This window comes from Pelodiscus sinensis, chromosome 17 (assembly GCF_052426305.1).
Source record: "Pelodiscus sinensis isolate ZL-2025 chromosome 17, ASM5242630v1, whole genome shotgun sequence".
Taxonomy (NCBI): Eukaryota; Metazoa; Chordata; order Testudines; family Trionychidae; genus Pelodiscus; species Pelodiscus sinensis.
Window position 1 is genome coordinate 10,696,164 of NC_143068.1, and position 27,604 is coordinate 10,723,767.

The window sequence follows — 27,604 nt, forward strand, 5'->3', positions numbered from 1 at the left end:
CCAGTGCTGTAGCCCTCCGATTTCCTTCCGTCGCATTTCAGCCGCGATTTCCTTTGCTGAAGAAGGGGGGTAAACCTCCCTCCTCTTGCCCCAGTGTCCGGATCAGGGCAGGTGCAAGAAGCTGCTGCGAGCCAGCGGGGGGAGGGGGTTAAGAGCTAGACGCGCCGGGCCACAGACACGGTGATATCTGTCCGCTCTTCTGTTTCAGGCCCCTGCTCCTGACCTGAGCCCGCACATCTGGAGACAGCTGCGGCAGAGCAGCCCGGCGCCATATGCCCAGCGCTGCGTAGGGACCTGGAAGCGCCACGCCACGGAACGCGCCTGGCCAGCTGGGCTGCCTGGCAGGATATAAAATGTATCAGAGCTTAGCCCTCGCCCCCAACCCCGGGCAATCGGCTTATTCCCACGACGCCAGCAATTTCCTGCACTCCTCGGCCAGCTCCCCGGTGTACGTGCCCACCCCCCGGGTGCCCTCCATGCTCCAGACGCTGCCTTACCTGCAAGGCTGCGAGCCGGCCCACCAGACCCACGCCTTGGGCAGCCCCCCGGGCTGGGCGCAAAGCGGCGGCGAGGCATCGGCCTTCAACGCGGGCAGCCCGCACCCGCCGTCGGGCTTCGCCTACTCGCACAGCCCGCCGGGCGGCGGCGGCGGCGCGGGCCGGGAGGGAGCCTACCAGAGCCCGCTGCTGCTGGGCAGCGGGGGCCGAGAGCAGTACGGCAACGCCCTGGTGCGCTCGGTCAGCGGATCCTACCCCGGCCACTACCCGGCCTACGTGAGCCCGGAGATGCCTCCCTCCTGGAGCGCGGGACACTTCGAGAGCAGCGTGCTGCACAGTCTGCAAACCCGGCAGGCCTTGCCCGGCCGCAGATCCACCTTCGGTAGGTGACCGGCCCTGGGGCGGGGGGGACTGTCCGCGGAGCCCAGCCAGGCTCGGGGCCCCTGCCCAGCTCCCGGGAGCGCTCAGTCCCGGAGGCATGGGGGTAGCTGCAGCGCTTTGATGTGCAGGGCCCCGCCAGAGAACTGGGACCAAGGGGGAGGAGGGAGGGTTTGGACCCACACTGGCTTTCCCCCCACCGTTTCCTGGGGGGGGGGGATCCCACGTGGGGAAACCCCAAGCGAGCTCGAGTGGGAGGCCTCGCTTGTGCCCCATGGAAGCTTCCGCGGACAGCAGAGAACAGCTGCTAGGAGCCTGGTGGGTTGGTGTGGCTGCGCCGAGTTCCTGGGGTGAGCAGCGCCTGACTCCGGAATGAATGGGGCTATTCCAGGAGTCAGGGAATGGGCGTAAGGGAGCAGGAGAATCGGAGTGAACCTTAAGGAAAAGATGATTCTCTGGAAAGAGTCCCGTATCTTTAACCCTGTCTGGGGAGGGCCTTGGGATGTTGTGTGTGTGTGTGTGTGTGTGTGTGTGTGTAAAGCACACATTACATTTCAAAAGGAGTAGTTTCCCTGGAGGACCGAAAAAATGGAGGCTTGTCTAAACGCCTCGCCCTTGTACCACAAAATGATCTCTCCTTTCCACAATATCGACTTTGTGCATTTGCCTCAATACTTGCCCTTGTGTTTAAATTAGGAGGGCAGATTTATAGCTCCTTGCCTTTTAAGTAATTTATTGTGGTAAATTAGTTTATATTTGAACAGACTCTTGGTCTCCTAATTCGCCTTCACCCAAACAATTCCCCAATTGCATCAATCTGCTGCCTCTGGAGAGACAGTGAAATCTAGTCAGGCGTTGAACAATAAAACCCACTTCAATTCGTTTTTATCCACACGGAGAGCCCTTTTAAATCAAGTTCCTAGCAAACTTTCCAGCTTTCACCCCTCCTCCCCCGACCTTTCCCCGTCTGCTAAATAAATAGGACCAGCTCTGGTTTCTAACTCCTGGGTCTTTTGCTATTCTTCTCCTAAGATTATGTTTTGAAAAGTACTTTAAAATCCACTTCAGAATCTCATCCTTCTTATCGTCTTCTCTGGAGTGAATCGAATTATCTTATCTCTGTAGTGAGAACAAAGTAAACTCGGAACAAATGCCCCCACTCCGCGTTTCTTACAGACTTTTTCCAAAGTGCGGAGCCTACTTTCTTCTATTGCACTTTGAACAGCTGCTTCCTTATGATTGCTGCAAATCGCTTTTATTAGCCTTGGAAAGTCATGTACAATCTTATTTTTTTTCTTTTTCACTATGTAACTGTGATCCTCGGTAACTCTTTAATACTCCCAAGGCAAACATTAATTCCACCCCAGTTTACAAATGATCCCCTTTCTGTTGAGAGATGCGGATTCCTTGCCGGATCATTCCCTATGCCATGCGTTTTGTATTTTATTGGCCTGCCAAAATGCAGTGTTCCTAGTTTTTTATTTTTGCTGCGAGAAAATGCAAGTGAATGTAAAGAGCCTGAACACCACAACAAAAGTCCCAATTTTTCCTATTTTTAGGATCGTTTCTTTTACAAGTTCAAAGAAGGTTAAACCTGGAGTGCATTTTTATTTGGAAAGAAAACAGACAGTGTTTCAAACCATGAAGAAAAGTTTCTTCCAGATTAGGGGCAGGGGAGGGAGAAGAGAGGGGTTTGTTGTTTGTTTTTTGTTTTGTTTAAAAAAAAAAAAAACCCCAAGGCTGTAAATCAGTCTATACTAAGACTGAAATAATGGAGGTTGTTCTGTATCGCCCTCTTGTAAAAAAATTGAGGCAAAAATGTATAGCTGGGAGAGATACACAAAGCTAGTCAGAAGAAACAAAACCTTTCACTTTCCCTTCTGATTTCTGAAAGAGGGGAGCAGATCTCAAGCTGAAATGTCCAGTTAAGGGCTTCATGAATATATAATATTTGGGACTTGGATGCAGAAAGTATACACATGTGTAAAATGTGGGTGTATTTAAAACCTATGTCATTCTTGAGTATGTGTGTGTTTGGTGTGAAACAATTGAGCACCTATGTGGCTATAAATGTGTGCGCGCACGTTGCATGATTATTTTGTATTCAGCGTTTTACATATATGTTGTATAGCCACATATGCATAGGCTGTATGTGCACACATTACTTAGGATATGTATGGGGTACAATTGTGGATCTATCTTACAACGTGTGTGTGTCTATCTCCACATACCACCCCAAGCTCCTCCAGCGAGCTGCAATATCGACTCAAGAAAGCTGCCTCTCCCCACCCCCCAGAGTCTGTCATTTGTCAACCCAGAGCTTTAGGGGTGATTGATACCTAGAGGCCAGCATCCCCCGAAGTTGTACATCAGCCTTAGACATTCCACCAGGCCTTCCCCAGCCTGCTTGTCGCCACCAGTCAGCAACCAACACCAGTTGATTGAAATCAGGAAAGTCTTCCAATTCCCCCTCCCCCCCACCCCTCCGGCCTCCTCCTTTTATCATCTTACAATAACATCATAGCGATCATTTATTTTTACAACCGAGCTGGGCTGCACCCGGCCCGCTGCGCTCCGGCTTCCAGCCACATGAGAAGCGGTTGGGGGCAGCCCGCAGGGAAACGAAAGCAAATCCTTCTTCGTTATCGCCCCTGCCCGGGGATATTTATTATTAAAAAAAATCCTGCAATGCTCCATGAGAAGGTTAAGTAAAAAAGAAAACAGAGGAGCGGGACGGGGCATCTTTCGCTGCCTGGCCCAGGTCCTGGAGACACTGAGGCTTGGGGAGCATGTACCATGTCCCTACTGGCAGCTCCCCTCAGGTGCTGTGCAATGGAGAAAGCTTGGTCCACATGGTGAAGCCCAATGGGAAAAGGATCTTGGCCTCTCCTAGCTTTGGATCGTGCCCTTGGAAAGAGGTTGAGTCTGCAGCAGAATAGCCCCTCTGCTTGCCAGGGAGCCGAGTCCTGCTTAAAAGCCCAGGCCCCCGCACTAAGGCCAGGTGGGAAAGACCTTAGCTTGCTTTCTCCCTTGCCAGTTGTCTCCTCACCCCATCATGGCTGGAGTGCTGGGGAGTTTTGCAGCGGACAGTGCCAGGGGGACAGGATGGGGTCTGACACTTCTCCAGGACATGGAAAGTGAGGGAGCTGTGAAGTGTGTGCGCTGCAGAGGGCGAAGGGGGGATAAACCGATTGTCTACTGCCCTCTTGGCTTCCGCAGAGTTCCTCTAGGCAGGGCCCTGGGAATCTTTATTGCAGAGAGGGCCCCCAGCGCCGTCGGGACAAATCCTGCACAGGTGAAGGGAAGAGACATCACTGGACTCAGGGGCAATGTCCCTTTGACTCTTACAGGGCCAGGATTTCATGTGTGGGATTTTCACCTGTGCTAGGGAGGGGATAAAACTGTAAGTGGGAGACTTGTTGGAGGGGGTAGGGGGCTTTTCCCATCATTCCTTATTTCTGATCCTTATTTGCCATGGCTCTGTGTCACTTCCCAGGTACGTTTTCCCTGGCCCCACCGCACAGGGCTGCGCCCCTTTTTTCAAATGAAGTTTCTTTCCAACTCGGGGGATCTGTGGTGGCAGGTTTCAGAGCGGTCCCTGTTAGTCCCTTTCAGCAGAAACAATGAGTCCGGACTGGTGGGACCTTGAAGTCTAACACGTATTAGGCAATTAGGGCATAAGCTCTGGTGAGAGACACCTCACTTCCTCGCATGCTTGCAGTGAGAGAAAGGGAGGCAGAGATGAGAGTGTAACATCAGCGCACGTTGAATCAGGGTGGCTGGGTTACAACTATTTGCCATGGAGGGACGCAAGCTGGCTGGATCCTTGTACACCAGGGCCCAATTTCAGGGCTAATCATCCCAATGGGCACCGTGCTTTGCGGGGAGTGAGGGGGGAAGGAGAGTTGCCAAAGCCTGAAGGAAGAAGGAAAATTTTGCTGCACAAAAGCCAGATTCCCTGGTGCATCCGGCGCTGGGTGTCCCAGGGCCGGTTGCTCTTCCAAAGACTCTCACGATGTGGTTGGGAAAACAGGGAGGCTGTTAATGGTGAATTTCAGTGGCACCTGAATGCGGGGCAGCCCGGTGCTCTCCATAGAGTCCCTTGGAGCGATCGGTGCTCCCAGCACTGGGGAAGGACCCTTGGCCTTGTATTTTCCTCCAGACAAACCCCACTGGGTTCCTTGGGATGGGTGGGCAGGCTCTGCCTAGCTTGGCTCCCTGTGGATTCCCCCCAGGGTCATTCCCAGGCCCATGTGCCTAACCAGCTGTGTTTGGCTCAGTTTCAGAGTACCTGGAGGAGTTCCCTGGGGATGGCCGAGAGTGCGTGAACTGCGGGGCCATGTCCACCCCGCTGTGGAGGAAGGACGGCACCGGGCACTATCTGTGCAACGCCTGCGGGCTCTATCACAAAATGAACGGCATCAACCGGCCGCTCATCAAGCCGCAGAAGAGGCTGGTAAGGCCAGCGACCCCCACTCACTGATCCCTCCTTCCCCTCTTGCCTGGCATGCTGGGGTGGGGGGATAGCTAAGGGGCTGAAGGGGCTGGTTGGCGGGCTCCGGTGGGGGGGGGGGCTTGGAGCTTTTTTTCTAGGGTTCACTCCGAGATCCTGCAGCTGAGAAGGGAAATCGTGAAGGAGGGATTGTTGCGCCATCATCCCAGCCCCCTCTGCGCCGTGGGTCGGGGGTGATCGATCCTGAGTAGGGACAATATTGTTGCTCCTTAGTTGTTGGCTCTGATTTGCCGGGGTAAGCCCAGCGGGCACATCCCACCCGCCCAGGTTAAGCTGTTCCACAGGGTGAGGTGACCTTAGCCTGTACCCAGGGAGGCATTGTAGAATTGCTACTTTTGTAAGAAAAGGAACGAGCCGAAGGTCTAATGCCACACTGGGCTGTGTTCCTTCACACAGGAGTTATTGGAAAGGGCAGAAAATGACAGGGTAAAGGAACCAAACGTTTCCCTCCTCGAATGAGTCTAAGCATATGATTTATCTCCTCTGAACAGAGTGACATGAGCTCCCCTCAGTGTTTTTCACAAAGAGAAATCCAGTTGCTTGCTTTAAAAATTTTAAAAATCCCACAGTATTTTACACTGAAATACAAAGGTATAACCACTTCCCCGCAATCTGAGGAGCCTGATCTGAGCCCAGTTGGGTGCTTTTGTTAAAGCAGGATGAAATTTACATTGATCCCAAGTGGGTTGTCTTTTCCCCTTTCCTCTGTCTGTTTCCTTGGCATTTCAAACAAATTTCAGGGGTTCTTGCTAGTCTGGGGAAAATCTGTAGTATTTGGGTCTGTATAAAAGCAGAAGCTATAGAGCGAAGCAATCTAGGTCATGTCCTTTTTTTGTTTTAATCTGACCACCTTTACATTACCCTAGGACTGGCCTTTCTCTAAATATTTTATGTGCCCTCTATCAGCAAAAAAGTCTGTGTTTAAATTTAGGGGAAGTTATTTAATGATCATTGGACATATTTTGACAAGAAAGGAAGGAAGCGAGTAAGGAAGCCTAATCAGGATTTTAGTGTAGCTGGCCATTTACGAGAATATTGTATGTTATAATGTAGAAGAAGTGAATCTGCTTTTCATGTCAATAATCAAGTTATCTTTTCAAAGTTTTGCCTTTTGAGGCTCCTGAAATTTCCTGCTGTAATGCTTAGCAAAACAATTTTTTTTGGAAGGCTGCTAAAGATAAATTAATATGATCTGTAGTATGTATGACTGACCCTCTGCTGGGAATCTGACCACTTTAGACATATTTTATTGGGATAAATACATTCATGCACAGGTATGCATTGCTCTCTTAGGGTACATCTACACAACTTCAGCTATGTCAATTGTATAGCTGAAGTCGAAATAGCTTAATTCGGTTTTTGGTGCTGTCTACATAGCAGGAAGTCAAAGGAAGAACACTCTTCCTTCAACTTCCCTTAGTCTTCGTAAAATGAGAGTTACAGGAGTTGGAGTAAGAAGTCCTCTAGCTCGATGTTATTTTGAAATAAAGGCTTGTAGCATAGATGCGCTCTTTGTTATTTTGGAATAATGTCAGTTATTCCGAAATAACACTGCCCTTAGAGGTAAGCATTAGACAACTAAGCATCTACTAAAGGAAAAGCCATGCAATTTAGCCAGAGAATAAAAAATAGAAATTAATGGGAATAAAGATCTTTAAAATGCGAGTCAATGGCACAGGCTGTATTTACATTCAAATGCTAACATGAGTAGCTGTGGTTTTCTGCCTCCAAGTTTTCTGCCTCTTCAAGTGACAGGCAGGGACCTATTAAGATCCTCTAGTTACTTAGCTTGTGAATTATTATCTGCAGGAATTCACAGCTCCAAACGCATTGCTGCGCACAGGCTAATCAATTAAAAAAAGTGTATGAACGCTGAGGATATTTTTGATAGTGCTCTCAAGTAAGGATGGCCTGGTTCTGTGCCTAGAGCACTATGTGTATCCCTTTTCCAAAGCTCCTTGTGCTTTTCTGGCTTTGCAGAACAGTTTTCCCAATTTTGCTCCCCAAGAGAGAGGTCTGAGTTCTGTCATGCCTGCAAATCACCAGCTCCCAGGAGCCTGCAGGGTTACACAGTCACAGCACTGAGATTTGTGGGGGACGTTGGCCTGAAAGAAAGCGGATCAGAAATCATAGCTCAGTGCTAACTGAAAAGAGCCATTTTCAAGCGAGCACCATAAAAAAATAGGCTGTAGAATATTTACCTGCTGCCCATGATCCCTATACAAACCAGGAACCACTTTGAGAGATCATGTGGCTGAGAGTTGTTTAAATTAGCCAGCTGAAACATGCAAACAGGGAGTTATTAGTGATGTGGTACGTGCCTGTCCTTGTGAAAACCTTGACCAAAACAAGAGCTTGGTCCCTAGCTATTTGAGTGTTCAATGAAAGGGCTGATCCTGCAATTCTTATTCAGTGGAATAGCCCTTTTGGAAGGCTATAGGCTGGGCTCAAGGATAAGATGCTTAAGGTCCCGATTTAGGGCCAGCGCCAACTCCCATTAAAGTCCATCTGGCCTTTAATAAATTGAAATAATGAGCATATCTTAATTATTCTTCCTAGTGTCAGTGCCCTCAGGACTGTAGAATATTTAATGACATGCAATTAAACAGTATTTTCAGATTAAGTATGTTTCACAATTTCCAACCATTTAGATAATCACAGGCTCATGGAATAGGTCTAGTATCAGGTTAATAAAAAGAAGTTCATACATCTAATTTACCCATCAATCAGTCTAGATAGATAGATAATCAGTTTACCTAGCTGCTAAAATGTATGTGACCATCTCTTTCTAATTTACCTTTTAGAGTGGAATGAATATGGGACAACAAACAAACACTTGACCTAACCTTACTTCCAATAGAGTCAATGAGAGTTTTGCCACTAACTTAAATGGGAACAGAACAGTCCTTGTTCAATTACTATAAGGCTGCAGCTTCATACAGTCACTGGTGCGTCTCTGGCTGTCAGGATTGGCTGAAGGATGAGCTAAGGTCACTGTGTTCATAATTAGTTGCCTGTATCTTTTCAGATTAGAATATTAATCTTGCAGGTATTGTATATTCAATTCCATCCAAGCTGGGTCTCACTGGAAGGAGGAGAAGGTGCATCTTTTTCATGCAAAGCCACATTCAGCTATTTGAATTTAGTGGTACAAAATTTTACCTTTTCACTCTGCAGTCATTGGTCGCAGAGCTCGATCCCACAAACTCTTAATTTCCCTCCCACCAAAATTAGGGAATATCACAGCAGTTGAAATGTTTAAGATGCACCCTTTGTGAAAGAAAGGGTTAGTTGGAAACAGATTTCTTTGCTACCGCTGAGGGTCTCTATCAATGCTAACGTAAAATCCCTACTTTTTACATGTAGGTCTCCAAAGCTGTAAAGACACTTGCACTGATTAATTTTAACATGTGTACATAATCTGTGCATGTGTGTAAAGTAATGCATGTGTGCCGAATTGGGGCTTATAGATGAATGATTTGGTAAAGACGCTGGTATTTTGGTATTGAAGGCACTGTTATAGATACAGTGTAATGAAAGGAATAGGACATGACAGTCCTTACACAAGTAAAACTCTTTGGATGTCAAGGGGCAGCTTTGACCAGGAACTTACAGGTTCAGATCCATATAGCTCAGTGACCTCTGAAAAACCCATTTTCATTTGCATGATGATACATCTTACCCAGGTCATTATACATGTACTTGGGTTTCCAACAAATATTTCTATGAACAAATGCAATCTCTGTGCTACATTTGTACAAATCAGGGTAAATTGTCTGTTTTCTATCATATTGCCATTGAAGCTTTGTTTACAAGTTATCTAGGCAGAAGAGGTTTTTTTTTAAATTAAAAGTTAAACTGTTTTAGAAGTGTAATGCCAATTTTAATAAGTTTTTTAATGGATTCCAACTTCTTATTATAACCAATTTCTTAAGAAAAACAAATGTTTAAAATGTAATATTACCATCAATCTTACTGTGTTTTGCTTTCTGGTATTTATTGATATCTTCAAAGTCAGTCACTGGAAATAGTCAAGATGCTTGTTTCTGAAGCAGAGTTGGTCAGGAACTGTATTTTCTGTTTCACAGAAAAATCTGTGATTTCATTCTTCCCCTTCCAAAGTGGAACAAGCCCCTCAAAATGTGAAATTTTCCATTCAGTGACATTTTTTAAAATAGTTTCAGGTGAATGGAAATGGTTTGTTTTGATAAAAATGAAACATTTCCCTTCTGCTTTTGCATTTTTTTTACATTATACATAATATCAAAACAAAATGTTTCAAACCTGAAAATTAATACGTTGCATTCTCAAAATGGATCAATTTGATGTTAGCAGAATGCTCCATCCCATTATTTTAAAACAAAATTTTCTTTGAAATCCACGTTTCCATGGAATGTTTTGCTTTCAGTGAATCAGCGTTTCCTGATGGATAAACATTTTGTCAGAAAACTTCTGACCATCTGTCACGTGAATAGTGTCTGTATACAGGAACATTCTGATCTCAGTCGCACTGATGAAAATCTAGAACAGCTCCCCTGGTTTTGACAAACATAAGCAGCAACAGATTCTGGTCTCGGTGATGCTAGCATTATAACTGATTTTAAAGTGTGACACTACATGTTTCCCAGACTTCTTTCAACACATATAGCCGATAAAATGGAGACATATAAGTTGCACTATTATTAAGGGTGCTTGGCGTTAGGGAAGATGTACCCCTCTACCTTCCCACTTGTGTACAAGTTGGACCTGCTTGGTCTGGCATCCTTGTGTAGGGTTGCCAGGTATTTTCTGATTTTTTTCCCTGCCAGGAGGCGAATATCCCAGGTGCTTACCGGGTTCTGCAGGGGAGCTGTCCGGCCCAGCGTAGGGAGGCAAGGTGACGGATGGCTGCCAGCACCCTGTTAGGGCCAAAAAGCCTCACAAGCGTTTCTTAAAGGGGCCACGCTTTTGCTTAACCACTCTGAGTCCTTTTTTTTTTCCTCAACTTTGGTCTCCCCCCCCTTTTTTTTCCCTCAACAGAGTTTTTTCCCCCCGATGTGTTTTTTGTTTTTTTGGTTTTTTTTTGGAGTGGGGTAGGGTGTTTGGTATTTTTGGTTAAACCATCTGGCATCCTACCCTTGGGACCTGACCAGTCCTGACCCAGGGAGCTTGCTGGACCAGGGGAGTTCAATGCTCCCCTCCCAGCCATCAGTCCAGGTGCCCCCAGGTTCCCTTCCGCTTGTTGCCCCAGTCCCGGTTGCAGGCCCCAACAAGGCTCCCAGTCCCCCTGCCCCTGGCCAGGCTCCCAGTCACTGGCCCTGTGCCCCTGGACTCCCAGCCAGCCCCTGCTCCCAGCCACCAGGGACTCTCTGTTCCAGAAACACCTGTAGTCCTGCCGGATTATCATCCAGAATCCCAGATTACAGAGGTTCAACCTGTACTGTGTTCCAAGTTGCTTAAAGAAGCTGTGGCTGTTTCCTAGGCTCCATGGTTATTAGGCTTGATCACTGCACACCCACCTTTATGCAATAGCTGGACCAACATTTTCCAATGGAACAATTTTCTATTGAAAACCATTGAGTCAACACGGTCTAAAACAAGCCATTAGAGTGGATTTTTACTTTGTTAAATTGCTCCATGAGGGAATTATCAAAACATTTCATTTTGCAATGATCTACTATTACAGAGTTGAAATGCTCAGACCGAAAAAAATTTTGATCTTTCTTATCAGAACTGAAGGGTTCAATCAGGAAGAAACGGGAGTATCCCAGAATATTTTGCGAGGTGAATCTTCAGAGAGACTTTCTGGTCTGATTTGAGATGCTCCCAAAAGCAAAACCCCCAGAATTTCCCATGGATTGGAAATTCAGCTTTCCAACCTGCTCTAAGAGGAAAGGTGATTGTTAGGGATGATTTCAGAGCACAGTCCCACTTACTACATGTTCTGAGCTCAAAGCAGAGATCTGTAACAGCCATTTGCTCTGAGTACTCACTGACCAGAGTCCTCAACCCCTAACTGTTGTTAGGCTGGTATTTCTGGTGGTTGTTCCATGCTGAGGGGAGTGTTGCATTTTCATATGCATATATCCACAGGCTTTGCCGCAGGACCAGTTGGAATGTGCTACGAAGGCTTTTTGTTGAAATACTAGGATTTATTCATTGTTAGTATTTCCTGGTACCAGCTGCCTGCCTACCACTGGATAGTGGTTGCTGACTCACTACAGTTAACAGCTAGGATTGGCAAATGGAACTAACCTAGCCTTTAGACAAGCCCCTGCATGCATATGCAATCCCTTTTCTGCCCCACCCCAAATCTCAAACCTTGGAGGTCTCGGGCCATGTGCAAAGTGTGCCACAGACAGGAGAGCAGTGTCTCCTTGTCTGATAATGAGTCTTTGGGAGGCAGAAGTGAGGGAGATGCCAGACACACCCACACAGAGCCTCTCCTATTTAGAATCCAGACCCGATATTAGGGCAGGGTTCATGGCCATGAGAAGGATTTTCTGGCCGTGGCAGCAGGCCCTGGTGGGGTGGGATTTTACACATAAAGGGCCTGTCTTGGCATCCATGGAAGTCAACAGCAAAGGTCTTAGAGTTGAGTGCTGCGGGATTGAGCCCCTAGTGACATGAATCTTGTGCCTCTTGTGGAAGTTTTAGACAGGTGAAAACATGAGATGCTCATGTCAGCAACTCTTTCTCCTGCTGCATAACTGCAGGTGAAGTCAACGGGAATCTTGGCTCAGCCGGGAGGCGACTACAGACTGACATCATTTGTCAAGAAATAAATGGTTGGGTCTGCTATATTCACATTTTAAATGAGCCACGGGGCACTCCCCAGAGGGCTGTTCATGCGCAGTGACTGCTTTCCATCATTTACAAACGACTGTTCACACACCATTCAGTGCTGTGAATTGGAAAGAGAAAACCTTGGGACCAGCTCCTGTAAGCAGCTCCATGTAGGCAGGCATGGTCCCAGGCTGAAGGCCTGTGAGCCAGAATGTCTATGGCAGGATCTGGGCTCACTCCAAAGCAACCCACATGTACAATTCCCATTCACTTCAGCGGGAGTCCCCTGGACAGCACTTTTGGCCCCTGGAGCAGTGTTTCCTGTAAGCTACTCGCTTGGGTGGGCATCCTGGCGTGATTCAGGGTCTGCCTGAATGATTAGCCAAGAACCCACAGCCAGCAACATGTGTTTCTTTTGGTTGTGCACATCCACATGTCTTGGTGCATATAACAAAATTTATTCTGCACATGGATGTAAAAAAATTAGAGGGAACATTGCCCCTGGGACAGATTTTCAAAAGAGCTCATCTCCCTTTTAGGCACTGGAAGGGGCCAGATTTGCAGGATAATTCAGTGCAGCTGACAGCACCTTTTTGGAAATCAAGCCATGAATGTCACAGTGAGAGCTGATTGACCCTTTCCACTGGAAAACCTAGCCCTTCATGTCAAAGCTTTTCAGACTCTCACTGAGGTTTTTCTACGGGTGTTCAAACAGTCTTGTACTTTTCTTTATTCCTCAGATAAGAAAAAAACACAGTTCTACTGGTGATTAAAACAAAGGGACTGGTCCACACCCTCACATCCTGCCGCAGTTACAAAATCCAGCTTCCAAAGGGATTTTAGAAATGGCAGCCAGCCTGGAACAAGCCAGTCTCTAAGCTCCATAAACAAGATCATTTGAAAACACAGAAAAAGAATACAGGGCCCACATGCCACTCAATCAATAGCAGAACTCCCATGATCTTCACTGAAGTCAGGGGAAAGATGTAGGAAGAAAGCAGAAATGAAAGGGCAAAAAGGAGTGAAACTGGAGATGAGCTGTGCTCCAGTTCTAAGCTGCTTCAGTAGCACCGTTATGGCTCTGTAGCCCTGCTGCTGTAGCGTGGTCGCTTCCCCCATTTTTCCTGTCCATGCACTCACAAAGAGGAAGTAACTAGGTCAACTAAAGAATGATTCCGTCAAACTAGCTGTCTACACAGAGAATTAGGTCAACCTAACTAGGTTACATGGCAGGACACCATATTTTTCATAGCCCTGCGCAGCAAAGCTTGGTTGAGCTAATTTTTAAGAGTAAACCCAGGCTTAAGAGTCCGAGTATTGTCATCCCTATGCAACAAACCTTCTGCTGAGATAAGTTCTAAACTTAAAAAAAAAATGTTTTCTGCACAGATTTTTCCTGTGCAGTGTCCCTAAATACTATCATTACTAGCTTGGTTGATAGTAAAAGGGTGCTGTGTTTGAACCAGTGAATTCAATGACATAGTAAAGTCTCATTCAGGTGATGAAACATTGAATTACACTCCTGTACCCTGCATAGAAATATATATTTTGTAGGAAAGTCATGTTTTTAATTTGTCTGGATGTTATGAGCTTTATTCTGTAACCAGCCTACACAGACTTCCACTATTTATTATTTTGCCTGCTGGATATGCTGCTTTTACTATGCAAAGTTGCATGAAAATAAAAGGTGTGTTTTGTACTCGAGATTTCAATATAACTCCTCACAGTACAGCAAGAACAATACTTGGCCGTTCTGTGCACAGCAGTGCAGTCATGTGTAAGAAGATATGGGAAATAAGAATAATACGGTTACTTGCCCATATACAATACGGAAACATAGACAGGGTTTTGTGACATACCATTTTTTATCTATGACACAAACAGAATGAAACCCTATTGATTTCTGTCATGGGGCTGATTCACCACTCTGACACCTCCAGCTGGCAGTCCTGGGAATTAGCTCGCCTACCTCTCTGGGTGCCTCCCTATAGCTGGTGTCTCCCCGTATTCCTCTTGTCCACAGTGTTCTCTTCAGGGCACTGCCATCCAGCAGTGCCCACTCCGGTCTCTCTGCGTCCCCTTCTGGGGTGGGGCGGTGTTATTTCCTCCCCATATACTCAAGGGTCTTCCCTGTATGCCCTTTGCCTCAGGGGCCAACTGCAGTCTGTAATGGACACTCATCTCTGGCAAAGAGGTGTGTGGACCACTGCCCCACCAGGAAGCCTCCTGCTTCCCCAGCAGTCAGGTCCCTGCTCTCAGTCCAGAGCCACAGCCAGTTCTCCCACTCTCTCCAGGGCTGTGTCTACACTGGGCCACTTATTCCGGAAAAGCAGCTGCTTTTCTGGAATAAGCTGCGCGCTGTCTACACTGGCCCCTTGAATTTCCGGACAAGCACTGATGATCTACTGTAAGAAATCAGCTGCTTTTCCGGAAAAACTATGCTGCTCCCGCTCCGGCAAAAGTCCTTTTTCCAGAAAACTGTTCCGGAAAAGGGCCAGTGTAGACAGCACAGTAGTCTTTTCCACAAAAAAGCCCCGATCACAAAAATGACGATCGGGGCTTTTTTCCGGAAAAACGCATCTACATTGGCCCCAGACGCTTTTCCGGAAAAGCATCCTGCCAATGTAGACGCTCTTTTTCCGGAAATACTTATAACGGAAAACTGTTCCGTTTTAAGCATTTCCGGAAATTCATGTCAGTGTAGATGTAGCCCAGGAGTCCTTCATTATATAGGCCCCAGCTGGGCCCTAATTAGCAAGACCTGCCTCAGCTGGGGCTTTACTCTGAGCCCTTGCTCAGGGCTGGAGTTTGCCCTTAAAGGGCCAGTGCAGGGCAAGTGCCCTGTGTCAATTTCCATCCAAAGCAATCCGACTGGGGGGCTGGAATGGAATTTTATTTTAGAAAGAACCTTTTATAGTCACGGTATCTTAAAGCAGTTTACAAAATAAATAAGGCCCTGATCTGGAAAGTACATGGAACTGTGCATACGTGAGCAGTCCCATTGCTTTTAATGGGACTGCTCATTTGTTTAAAGTTGAGCTAATGCATAAGCGATGCTGTCCCACAGCTAACAAGCAGCTCAGAGCCAGGGCCAAGTCAAAGCCCTGGAATCGCTGAAACAAGGATTCAGGATTGAGTGTCTGTCTCTCCAGCAGCACACAATCCTGCAACATGCTCTGAGTGCACCTAACACCTATCAGACCCCACAGCAGAAGGGCTGGATGCAGGCTACACTAATGGGCTACGTCTACACTGGCCCCTTCTTCGGAAGAGGCATGCTAATTTTGAACTTTGGAATAGGGAAATGTGCGGGGGATTTAAATATCCCCCGCGGGATTTAAATAAACATGGCCGCTGCTTTTTTTCCGGCTTGGGGAAAAGCCGGAAAAGAGCGTCCAGACTGGCGCGATCCTCCGGAATAAAGCCCTATTCTGGAGGATCTCTTATTTCTATTTCAAGTCCCCTTCTGGGGTGGGGTGGTGTTATCTCCTCCCCATGTACTCCAGGGTCTTCCCTGTATGCCCTTTGCCTCAGGGGCCAACTGCAGTCTGTAATGGACACTCATCTCTGGCAAAGAGGTGTGTGGACCACTGCCCCACCAGGAAGCTAATTTCGGAAAAGAGCGTCCAGACTGGCGCGATCCTCCGGAATAAAGCCCTATTCCGGAGGTTCTCTTATTCCTACTTCAAGTAGGAATAAGAGATCCTCCGGAAAAGGGCTTTATTCCGGAGGATTGCGCCAGACTGGATGCTCTTTTCCGGCTTTTCCCCAAGCCAGAAAAAAAGCGGCGGCCATGTTTATTTAAATCCCGCGGGGGATATTTAAATCCCTCGCGGATTTCCCTATTCCAAAGTTCGAAATTAGCATGCCTCTTCCGAAGAAGGGGCCAGTGTAGACACAGCCATGCAGTTTTATATCGACCCAAGCTATTTGCAAATAGGGTTGCCAGGTGTCTGGTTTTCGCCTGGACAGTTCAGTATTTGGATCCCCCATCCGGTAAAAAAAAACAGAAAATACCGGACAGTTTTCCCCTGCCCCACCTGGCAAGGGAGTAAGGAGCACGCAGAGCCATTTGAAGGTGCGGCGACTTTTTTTTTCTTTTTTTTTCTCAACCCAAGTTTGCCATGTTTTTGTTGAAAGCATAAGGCAAGCCTATTTGCAAACCCAAGTCCAATTTGGTGAACAGTTTTGCCCCAAAAAAAGAAAAAGATAATTTTTCCCAAGAAAGTCACACTGGATGGTTTTGACATTTTCAAAATAACACATTATGACATTTGGTTTAGAAAGGTAGCTATTTTTATTTATTTTTCAAAAAGGCTAAAACAAAATAAAATGGAAAAATGGGGAAAAATTTGGAAAAAAATATTTTTCAGATTCTTTTGGTTTGGCTGTCAGACCAAAAAATCAGTTATCCACTTGCTCTACTCTTGGTTCTTATTAGGTGCAAACATCTACTAATTGAAAGATTGGGCCCTTTCTGAGAATCAACAGTTGTCCAAGTGACTAAGGTTACAGTTTTTTAAAGGCAGATATAGAACTTTCCACTGCAGATGTGGCACAGAAAAATACTGCATTTACTGCAGCACTTCATGAGAGAATTTCCATAGAGTATGAACATCTGCAGGGATGTTGTTCCATGTAAGTTACTGTGCAATTAGCAAAAAAGCAAAGAACAGGAAAAAAATGAAAATTACTAACATGATTTTATAACAAGAATAATGTTTTCATAAAAATCAATAACATCAATCACATTCTGAACTAAGGAAGTAGATTCATTTGACAAAGGGGTTTCAGAAAAGGGGACGCTACAGCCTTACTTAAGTCTTTTTGCATAGGTAATGACACTTGTATCATCCATTGAGGACCTTGACTTGGAGTTCAGCTTAAATACCATGTGAACTGATGGGTATCTAGATCTGTGCAAAAATATATGATGTGTTTTGATTAACTGTCCCATTGGTTTCAGTTCGTGTGATTTCCCACCCCTTGAGTTTTAGGCTCTTTTCAGAGGTAGGATGGGAAAAATAATTAAATTCATAATCCCGAGTTCTTATATGGTGTTTTTCATCTGTGGATTTCAAACTTGTGTGTTTTGCAACACTCTGTGCCTTCTGTCTGGGTCAGGATGATTTCAGAGGGTTCACAAAGGGTCAGTTGACCCAGAAGACCTACCGTTTGCCCATCATTTGCAAACTGTCTAATGAGCCCATGCCCCAAGAGTCATGCCTGTCTAAAGTGGCAATGCGTTTTGCTGCGTTTTAATTAGCTTTTTGGGGGGTTCAAAGACATTTGCTATTAAACTCCTCTGATTTCATTTCCATGTTCAAAAATGAAACCGAGTCTCCGGTGCCTTTGTAGTTTTCTGTAAACATGCAGCTCCACAGAGGGACCCTCCTCTGCTAATTCTGAGTTTCTTCGGCCAGTAGCTCTGTCAGACCTTCATGTAGCTAACTTTAGCGTACATTTTATTAAATATGCTCAGGCGAATGATTCCAAGAGCTTATCAGCAGCAGTTGGCTGTCAAGTGCAGCCCATGAAGGGCTTTTTGTTTAAGTGTACGCTACATTTATATAAATAAACACTGGAGTACAATGTTGAAGTCAACAACTTCCTAGACAAGGTCAGAATGCTATAACAGCGGACTTGAGTTGGGGGCGGGGTAGTCCCAAGAATGCTCTCTCTTTTAAGTAAACTGCGGGGAAATTAGCAATAGCATATTGTACCTTTGTCCTTCAGCGAGCAAAAGTAGCCTTGACTCTGTCTTTCTTGCTGCAGTGGAAAGTTGTCACAAGTCACAATGGGCAACTCCAGAGAATGTTTAAAGTGTTTAGACCCAGTATTTTGGTAACCCTGGGCCTGATCATACTCCCGGTGACTTCCCTGGGACAGTGGTTCCCAACCTTTTTTATACTGAGGACCGGGAAACTAGGGTTGCCAGTGTCCGGTATTTGCAGCCTCTGTCCGGTAAAAAAAATACTGGATATTCTTCCCCTACTGCATTTTGTGCAGTGTTTTTTTTTTCTCAACAACTTCAGTCCCCCGCCCCCCGTTTTTTTTTTTTTTTTTAGCTCAACCAATTTCCCACCATGTTTGGTATTTTTTGTGAAAGTATCTGGCAACCCTGCGGGAAACCCATTCACAAACTTTTGGTGTACCGGTAGCATTTTATTTGCATATTTATAATCAGGGCTCGCCAAACTGCGGCGAGCCCCACTCGCCAGCTGCGCTGTCTGGCAATCTGCTCATGCGCAGATTGCCCGAACCTGGCTCTTCCGGGTAGCAATGTACTCGCCGTGGGTGAGTAGATTGCATTATTTGTCGAGCCCTGTTTATAATGAATATGAAAATATGCAAATAAAACAGTATTGGTTTACTAAGAGGCCACCCCGAACAGCCAGTTTCAGCTGTAATAAGTAGCTGCCACATGGCGGCTGCCGGACCTGAAGCCGGTTGCTGTGTGACGGCTCAGGGATCTGGGGTGTACCTCAGCCCCAGCCCCCAAAGCTGCTGCAAACAGCTTGCTTCAGCTCCAGCAACTGCCATGGCCCGGCAGCCAGTGGTTCGTGGCCCTGCACTGGTCCATGGACCGGCATTTGGGAACCGCTGCCCTAGGAGAAGGAGATTGCCCCATGGTCTGTAAACTTACTTTGAAACAGAAGTTTATTAAAAATAGCTGGTAGCTGGTTCTGAAATGCTGTCAGTTACCTCTTAGTCCCTGTGGTACTTCTGTGACTGACAGGGGCGGCCCATGGCTATAAGCGGACTTGGCCGCCGCCTAGGGCTCCGCCGCCCGGGGCGCCCGATGATGACATCAAAGGGGTGCCCGGGGCGCCCACCGATGATGTCAGTACATTGGCGGCCCTGCATGCGGGGGCTCCAGCTGCTGCATCCGGCCTCGTGGTGACTGATAATGCAAAGATTACAGAGTGGGAAGGATTTTAGGCACTGAACTGGAACTGAGGAGATGTGGTTTCTATTCCTAGCTCAGCTGCTGACTTCAGACTTGTCTACATGGTGTTGTAGTCCATGTGAGAGGGCACAAATGTTAGTCTGGGCTAGAGTGTCACATGCTAAATGGCCCAAGTAGACCCTGATGGTGTGTGCTAATTTAGTACAGTTTAGAATGGAACCACATTAACCTGTACCTAGAAGATTTTAGTGTGCACCAGCAGGATCTATGTGGGCCATTTAATGTGCAATGCCCTTGCACAGACTAAAATTTACTCCCATCTGGTGTGGACTAAAGTGCCACGTAAGCAAACCCTTTTTCTCTGACTTTGGAGAAGTCATTTAATCTACTGTATGCCCCATTCTCCATTTATTTCATGGAAATAGCAATTTCCTATCTTGCAGTGGTGGGGAGAAAATAAGATCAGTTACAGTTTGTCTACACAGCAGGGCTATTTCGGGATGCACCCACTTTTGAATGCAACTTTCGAATGTACCCACTATTTTGAGATAGGTCTTGAAATAGCAGAGGCACTGTTTCCGCATCCCTGTAACCTTCATTCCACGACAGTTAAGGGATGTCTTGAAATAGTGTGTTATTTGGAAATTAGATGCGCCAATTTTTGAAATACACTATTTCGAAATTCAATTGAAATAAGACACACAATTTACATAGCGCAAATTGCGTATCTTATTTCCAGTTTAGGATGCTGTGTAGACACACCTCTAGTGATTTGAGGCTCCCAAATAAGCCATAGAAAAGGCCATAGAATCAATAGGCCATAGAAGTACCTAGAATGGAAGACCACTTTGGGGCCATGCCTAGCAGTAGAATTTAGTGCCCGATTTTACCAAGTCTGATCCCATGTCATGAAAACTACTTGCCCATCCCAGGCTGTGGGTCCATTCCCTCTTTTAGTACTGATTCTGGTAACACTTAGGAGTGGGAGTTTCCAAAGCTTTCAGCACTGGCCTTACTCTGCACTCAGCCATGGTAGATGTCCCCCTGTTTTCAGCAGGGGCAGGCCAAAACCAAGCATTTGAAAACTCTTCTCTTAATACCAGATAGGGTCCCAACTAGTGTGAGGGTCCCATTTGTTGCTGTACATGCTGCTTCCCTGGCACTGCTGATGACAGGAAAGTCTGGATTGTTTGCAACCTGGCTGCACCTGTTCTGCAAGGTGCTGATCTCCTTCCTACCTGAGCCCTGGTCTACACTAGGACTTTCTTTTGAAATTATCCCCTTAGGTTGAATTAATAAGCAGAGCATCCACACTACTAAGCCCGGTATTTCAAAATAACAGGCCCCTTATTTCAGAATCTGTACTTCTGCTTTTCATCAGCAGTAACACTAATTCCAAAATAGTTATTTTGAAATAGCAGTAGTGTGGACACTCCGGTACTGCTATTTCGAAATAAATTCTCCCCAAAATAATTCAAACTAATTACTCCGCAGTGCTTCCTGGGGCTCTTAAATCGAGGTAGTGTGTCCACATTAACAGAGCCTGCCCTGGACTAATTTTGAGGCTTCCCCGTAATATGGACACACTAGTTCGAATTTGTTAAATCGGGAGTTATTAAGTCGAATTTAATTATTTTGAAATAGTTTCGTAGTGTAGACATGGCCTGACAGAGTTAGCTGAGAATGTTCAGCTCCGCACAAGATGTGAGATAGGCAAATAGGGTCCAATAAGAGTTAAGGAGGCATATCTGAGGGCAAGATTTTGCCCAGGCTAACTATGCCAGGTATAACCATGATCCCATCCCTTCTGCACAGGAAATGGGTAGGAAAATATTTGGAATATAATCATAATAATTTTTTTCTGTGCAAAAGTAATCCACTTGCATCTCAGGTTTAGATTTTGGCAGGTTATTTTTTGGAAAATCAATAATCTGTCAAGTAATATAATTATCTGTAACAAGTTGCCGAAGCTGCATCACTTAGCAACTAATGAATCAAGGAGGGTTCTGTCACTTTGCCCTACCTGTCTCCTGAAACGCAAATCTAATCTCTACTTAACAACCAACTTTGTAAAATGTTTTATTTTGTATTCCTTCTCCCTTCACCCAATTTATCACACTGCTTGGTAGTGATATGAAGCAATAATGGAAAAACAAAGCAGACGTGGATTTCTTTGTTACTTGTATCACCCAACATCTATCTCTGTGTTGAACTGACGTTTTTGTCTCCAGGTTGAAGTACATCACTCAGACACCTTAATGTGGCACCGATATCTTTTACATTTAGTGAAGTTTCCTGTTAGAATAGTTCGAATGCCTACTGCTAAGAGACATTAAAATGAAACGCCCATAATCCAACAAGCTAAAACCCTGTGTTGAGAACTCTGTCTTTTCTACTGGCTGAGAACACAGTTGACAGAGATAGGTCTGCTGCTTCTACTAAGTGTTTCTGTGTCCAGCTAAAGAAACGTTCGCTTTAGGACAAGACCTCCAGTCGAGCCACCCACAAACACTGGAATGAATTGTTTGGCAAGTGTTTTGGGATCTTTAGATGAGAGATGTGAAATGCAAAGGATCATTCTTTTTATGATGCTCCAATGCTAAAACGCCACTGATGAGTTATACCAGAGATCAGTCCAGTCCCCATTATCTTTACCGGTTCCTTTAAAGCAACAGCATTTTTCTAGGGAGTTTGCAAAATTGCTGCTTTGAAAACTTGGATAATAATTCTTATAAGAACCACCTCCCTCTGAGTGGATCATTTGGGAACTGTTGCACCACGTTATGAAATATGATTTCTTGGAACATATTTGTTTAACTTCAGTGGATGGGATTAAAAGGATGTTTGCCAGGTTTATCAAGTCGTTTGCAAAGCAGAGTGAGCTCACTAGACAGCTATTTCTTTTATGGGAATTGTGTTATCTTGTGCATTTAGTCAACATTTTTCATTGTCCAGTAAATCAGTGTAATTTGAGATTTTTCCGTTCCCCCTTCATGCAAACTCTTGATTTTTTTTTCACGTGTGTGGGTTTTTTCTAGTCTTCATCAAGACGTGCTGGGCTTTGTTGCACTAACTGTCACACAACCAATACTACCCTCTGGAGACGGAATGCAGAGGGAGAACCCGTCTGCAATGCCTGTGGATTATACATGAAACTCCATGGGGTAAGGCGCTAATTTCTCCTTTATAGGAAACCATTTTTGTCTTGAATCATTTCCCACCAGATTTAAAATATCCTGCCTTCACTTCCTATTGGAAGGGACAGCTTTATCTAGTCCAGGTATTGGAAAGAATTTAGAGAAGAGTGAAAGGAATGATGTAAGATCTGAAAAGCATGTCTTACAGGGAGAGACTTAAGAAACTCAATCTGTTTGATTTATCAAAGCAAAAGTTAAAAGATGATTTTATCGTGCTCTGCAAGGATATCCATAAAAGACATTTCTGAAAATAGATGTCTCTTTAATCTAGCAGAAAAAGGCAAAATGAAATTCAGTGGTTACACACTGAAGCTAGATAAATTAAGACTAGAAATAATGTGCTCATGTTTAACAGTGGTGATAATTAACTATTGGAACAATTTATCTAAGCATGGGATGGAATCTCCATCACTTGAAGACTTTAGTTCAAGGTTTGCTGTCTGTCTGAACATTCTGCTGTAGACCAAACAGGCAGAAATTGCTGGGTGAGGTTCTCTAGCCTGCATGATGCAGGAGGTCAGAGGAGATGGATATAACAGACCCTTCTGGCCTTAAAATCGATTCATTTTTAAGGACGATAATGCTTCTTGCTTTCCCATTATCTCAGGGACACCAGTGTGGTTCTGTGTCTGCTAACATTTCAATATGAATTTAGTGGATCAGAAAGATGTAAGATTACTAGCCTGGAACCCGCTGGTTCCATAGAAGAGGAACCTCCAAGGTAGCAGCAGGACAAACTTTCCCAGAGCAAGACTATGCCTCTGCCCAGAGCTGCAAGGGCATTTTTAGAAGGAGGCAGGCTGGTTCAGTCGCCATTGCCATTCAGTTCTTGATTTCTAGGAAGGAGGGCAGTTAGCACCAGGTGGTGGTGGTGGTTTGATGACGTTTATCAATTCAGGACAGGAACCACTAATGCATTGTCCATAGGCCACAAAGCAGATTTTATGCTTCCATTTGGGCTAAGCTGAGCCAGTGCCCTTTAGAGGTTAAAGCCTCCTTATCCTATGACCATTCCTTCTGAGCCATCTAGTGCCCCAACACTGGTGTAATTTAACAAGACACCGTTGCAAAGGTCACTAATAAATCAGGAAAGGGAAAATAGGAAATAATGGAAAAAAAACAAAATTTGTGTGAAAGCCTCAACCGTTCAGCCTTATACATCTTCCCGCCAAGGCCTGTTGTGGAGAAAAATAGCACATAGTGAAGGACAAGGCCTTTGCACAAGTCATGGTATGTAAATATAAATGCAACACATGTGGGAGAGCTAAGTACAATACAATATTAATGATTCCAAACTTTGTGGGTGTCAAGGTGCCACGACCTCTGGCAATGAAAAAGGAAAGCATCCAGACAAGGAAACGGAAGCCTAAAAACATTACCAAAGGCAAAACCTCCACAGGTATGGTTCTTTTTTAATTTTATTCCTCCCTGTGGCTTAGATCATAATCAGAACCTAGTGATTCTGTTTTCAGTGATTCTGCAGCTATGAAGTTGGCTAAAAATTAATTCCTGCTGCAGAATCTGACCTTTCCTATAAGAAAAAAAAGTGTTGTTTAGTCTTTATGAGTGGAAACAAAATCCTCCATGTGCGAGCTGATGCACCATTGTTTTCCTGAGCCTTGAACAACAGAACCATTCTTCTCATAGGAGTGTCTTTAACTGCATTGGTGATTTAAATGGCGTTGTTGCTAGCTATTTCACTGCTGGGCATTGTAGAGGGAACATGCAGATGCCCTCCATTGCTGTGGGATGGATGGAGTATCTAGTGGTGGGTGCAGTAGGACCCTGGGTATTGTCAAGAGTTGCTGGGGCAGAGGGAGCTAGGAAAGGTTAAGAGAGAATTTTAAAAAAAATCCCCCCAGAAGCTGTTGAGAAAGAGCTTGTCAGTTTCACTTCACTGCTGTACTCCTCCTACATGATGCAAAGGTGGTTCCTAAACAGCAACTTCAGGCCACGCTAAGCAGCAAGGGTGCAACTGGTGTAAAAGGGAAAGGCAGGGGCTGGGAATGCCTCACGTAGTCTGCTGGGCCAGTGAGGGGAGTCCCTCTAGCCACACTCTGCTGCGACCCTCATCTGGATTAAAAGCAGCACTGATGGATCCTGAAAGAATTCCTGCCCAGTTCAATCTGTTGCATGGAAGCCATGATATATGGGCCTGTATCTTGAGGGGTGTTACGGTGGGGAGCAAATGAGTGGAATCTTCTCCAGGCTCTGACAGGAATGACCACCCAGGAAGAATAATGTACATGTCTGTCATGTGCCTTCCTCCCTCCCAAGTACCTCTAGTGCACAGGTGAACAAATACCAGCCCATGGGCTGGCTCCGCTTTGCCAGGATTAGCCCCTGATGGGCTGGTGCCACTATATTTACCTGCCCCTGTACAGGGGCAGGCAATTGCAGGTCCTGTTGATGGCAGATCACTGTTCCCGGCCAATGGGAGATGCAGGAAGCAGTGTGTATGCCATTTCCTGCAACTCCCATTGGCAGGGAATGGAAATCCACAGTCAACAGGTGCAGCAATCACCTGTACCTGTGGAGATACAGGTAAATATAGTGGTGCTGGCCCACTACTGCCATTTTATTGCCCACCCCACTCTAGCATGTGATGTACCATTCAGTTTTGCTTTTTCTGTGTTTTAGCTGAAAAATAAACAACCACACTAAAGTACTCTCATGCTATAATAATGCCATGAGATTCTCCCCTAAAAAGTCCAGGGAGCTATTTAAATATTATTGACTGTTTCTTTGAGAACTGACTTATGTGTATGTTACTTTATCAACTTGTAAAAATTATCTTTCAGGGTCTACAAATTCAGCCACTAACTCTCCTTCTTCCATTACAAACTCAGACAGCACCGTCACTTTAAAAACTGAGCCCAATGTGACATCACAGTACCCAGGACAAACCATAGTGTCAGTCTCCCAGGTAAAGCTTGCGAAAAGAAAGCTGCTTGTATTTGTTCCGATTGATTTTTTGACTAGGCACAGGGCTAAGTAGTTCCATTGTCTGTTGCTATAACAAGCCAGTTTAATAATTCAACTCTTCCATCCACCTCTCAACCTGTCTTCTACCCCTAAAAACACCTTTTGCTCTGGAAACTATTAGGCACAGATATAAAGGATTGCCGCCAGTGTTCCCTCTAAGCTTCAGGGCAGCATAGCTAGGGTTGCCAGGTGTCCAGTTTTGAACCGGACAGTCCAGTATTTGAGCTTTCTGTTCGGGAAACAAATTGAGAAAATATAAATGTCCGGTATTTTCTAAATAAGGTGTAATGTAGATTGTGATGTAATGTCAAGTGTGTCCGGTATTTTTGTTGAAACCATCTCTCGAGGCTTGGTGTCCTCTGTAGTGTATAGTAGAGGTTCTTGGTTGACTTTGATGCATTTGATTGGTGTTATGGTTATAAAGAACATACCTGTGCCCAGAGATCTCCAAACTTGACACATTCAGCCAAGCAACAGAGATAGGTATAGCACAGGGTTCTTCCAGAGAACTCTGTTAAGGAGCCTTTATCTTTGAATCAAGCAATCCTCCTCTCTAGTCATAGGATTCTTTTGAGCCTACAGTTCTGGCTGGAACTCACTGATCACATTCATAATTTGTCATATGAACACTATTAAATTATATCCCCTTAATTCCAAATTGGAACATTGTTCACTAAATTTCTGGGGTTTTCAATAGCACCTAAAGAAGATAGGCACCGCATTCCCATTACATTTCAATGGCCTTAGATTTCTTTGGCAATCCGTTAGCGCATCACACAAATGTAAATAAACACAAGTCATAGTAACTCCGTTTTCTCATTTTGAAACTGCTGATTTCAATATACATTGAAATACATCTGTGGCTTAGTAATAATTTCTCCTTTTCCTAATCTTCCTAGGCTCAAAGCCAGTCGAATGAGACACTGGCCAGTGGCCATTCCGAGTTCAAATTTGAACCTGAGGATTATGCCTTCACTTCTGCTGCCATGACTCAACAGTCAGGACTAAGTGTTCCCCTCCGTCAGGACTCTTGGTGTGCACTGGCATTGGCCTAGAAACGGGGCTTCCAATACAACTCTTTGGACCAACCTTTCTACCTTCCCCACGAATGGATAACAGGCAAAAGGAAGGGCTGCCTTAGAGCTTTGGGACTGAAAGGTTTCAAGTAGTCCACCCGTGATTCTATGTTCAAAGACAGATTTCTCTTGGAGGCTGAGAGTGAAAGCTTAGAAAACGCTGGCTGTTTTTTGCCAAGTTCATTCTTCCTGACTGACTGGTATTCGCTCCTCTAAATCTTTTACTCTGCAGAAGTGAAACGAGGACGCCTTTTATCTTCCTGAGACTAAACAAATAAATACATCCCAGAATCTATGTTTATTCACGATTATTTCTCCCTTTTATGTCACCTATCTGTGCAATTTCTTCCACTTTCTAATAAAGACTGTGATGGCACCAAGTAACTTAATTCTATTAACACATAAACTGTGTTGCCTTCCTTATGTTTACTGGGCACAGCAGGAAAGGAAAAAAAGACCCTGTTGTTTTAAACATATGCTGTTTTATATTAAAAACAATCATCTCTCTAGAATGTTAGCTTCTGAAGCATTTAGCCTCTCAACACTGATCCCATGAATCATCCACGAGATAAACACGCTGCTCTTCTGGTTCTGTCTCCAAAGAAAGAATTTCTTTTTCTTTTTTTCGGCAAGCCACATGACAAAAATGGTCAAAAAAGATTCTGATAATAAAAAAAACTTCTTGAAATGTCGTTTTTCTTTTGGATTATTTTGTTGCTGTTTCCAGTATTGCCAACTAATTTGTGGTTCTGTTTGTTTGCCTTCTGGTGTTGGAATGTTTGGGGTTCATGTGCTCAAGCTTCTCTCTGAAGGACGAGCCTGGCTTACAGATGCCTAAATCTGAGATCTCAGAGCCAGGACTATGGTCTGGGAATTGGCTCTGTAAAAGGGTAGCCTGGTGTACAACAGGTCCATTTTCGGTGCGCATCCTAAGTCATAACTTCTTACAAGAGTGAGAAAATAAATCGTTCTTAACTTTCCTCCTGCCACCGATGGAGATCCCTTATTCCTGATTTTAAGAGGAATAAGGGCTCTTTCGGAAAAGGCTTTATTTTGCGAAAGATCCCCGTCTAGACTGGCGCTTTTTGCCGGCAAAGCCCCAAGCCGGAAAAAAGTGGCAGCCATGTTCATGCAAATGAAGCGGGGGAGATTTAAATCCCCACTTCATTTACAATTGCGCCGTGTCTAATCTGCATCCCTTTTCCGCAAAAGGGGTGGAGTCTAGACACAGCTATAGGGTTCTGTATTTCCCTGGATTGTGCCAAAGCAAGCTGAGTCAATTT

General features: G+C 45.1%; 1 protein-coding gene across 2 annotated transcripts; it reads left to right on the top strand.

Annotated features, from left to right (window-relative positions):
* The first annotated feature begins 312 nt into the window (after nucleotides 1-312).
* On the top strand, nucleotides 313-27,275 carry GATA5 (GATA binding protein 5). 2 transcript variants are annotated; one of them, XM_014575088.3, is made up of 6 exons: nucleotides 313-879; nucleotides 5,156-5,331; nucleotides 22,102-22,227; nucleotides 23,572-23,659; nucleotides 25,110-25,186; nucleotides 26,145-27,275. In XM_014575088.3, exons 1-6 carry the CDS (start codon nucleotides 354-356, stop codon nucleotides 26,298-26,300), a joined length of 1,149 nt encoding a protein of 382 aa, XP_014430574.3. In that variant the 5' UTR covers nucleotides 313-353; the 3' UTR covers nucleotides 26,301-27,275. The 2 variants fall into 2 exon arrangements, with proteins under 2 accessions (XP_014430574.3, XP_006126243.3); XM_006126181.5 differs by having other exon boundaries at nucleotides 25,062-25,186; nucleotides 26,145-27,269.
* Nucleotides 27,276-27,604: the final 329 nt, after the last annotated feature.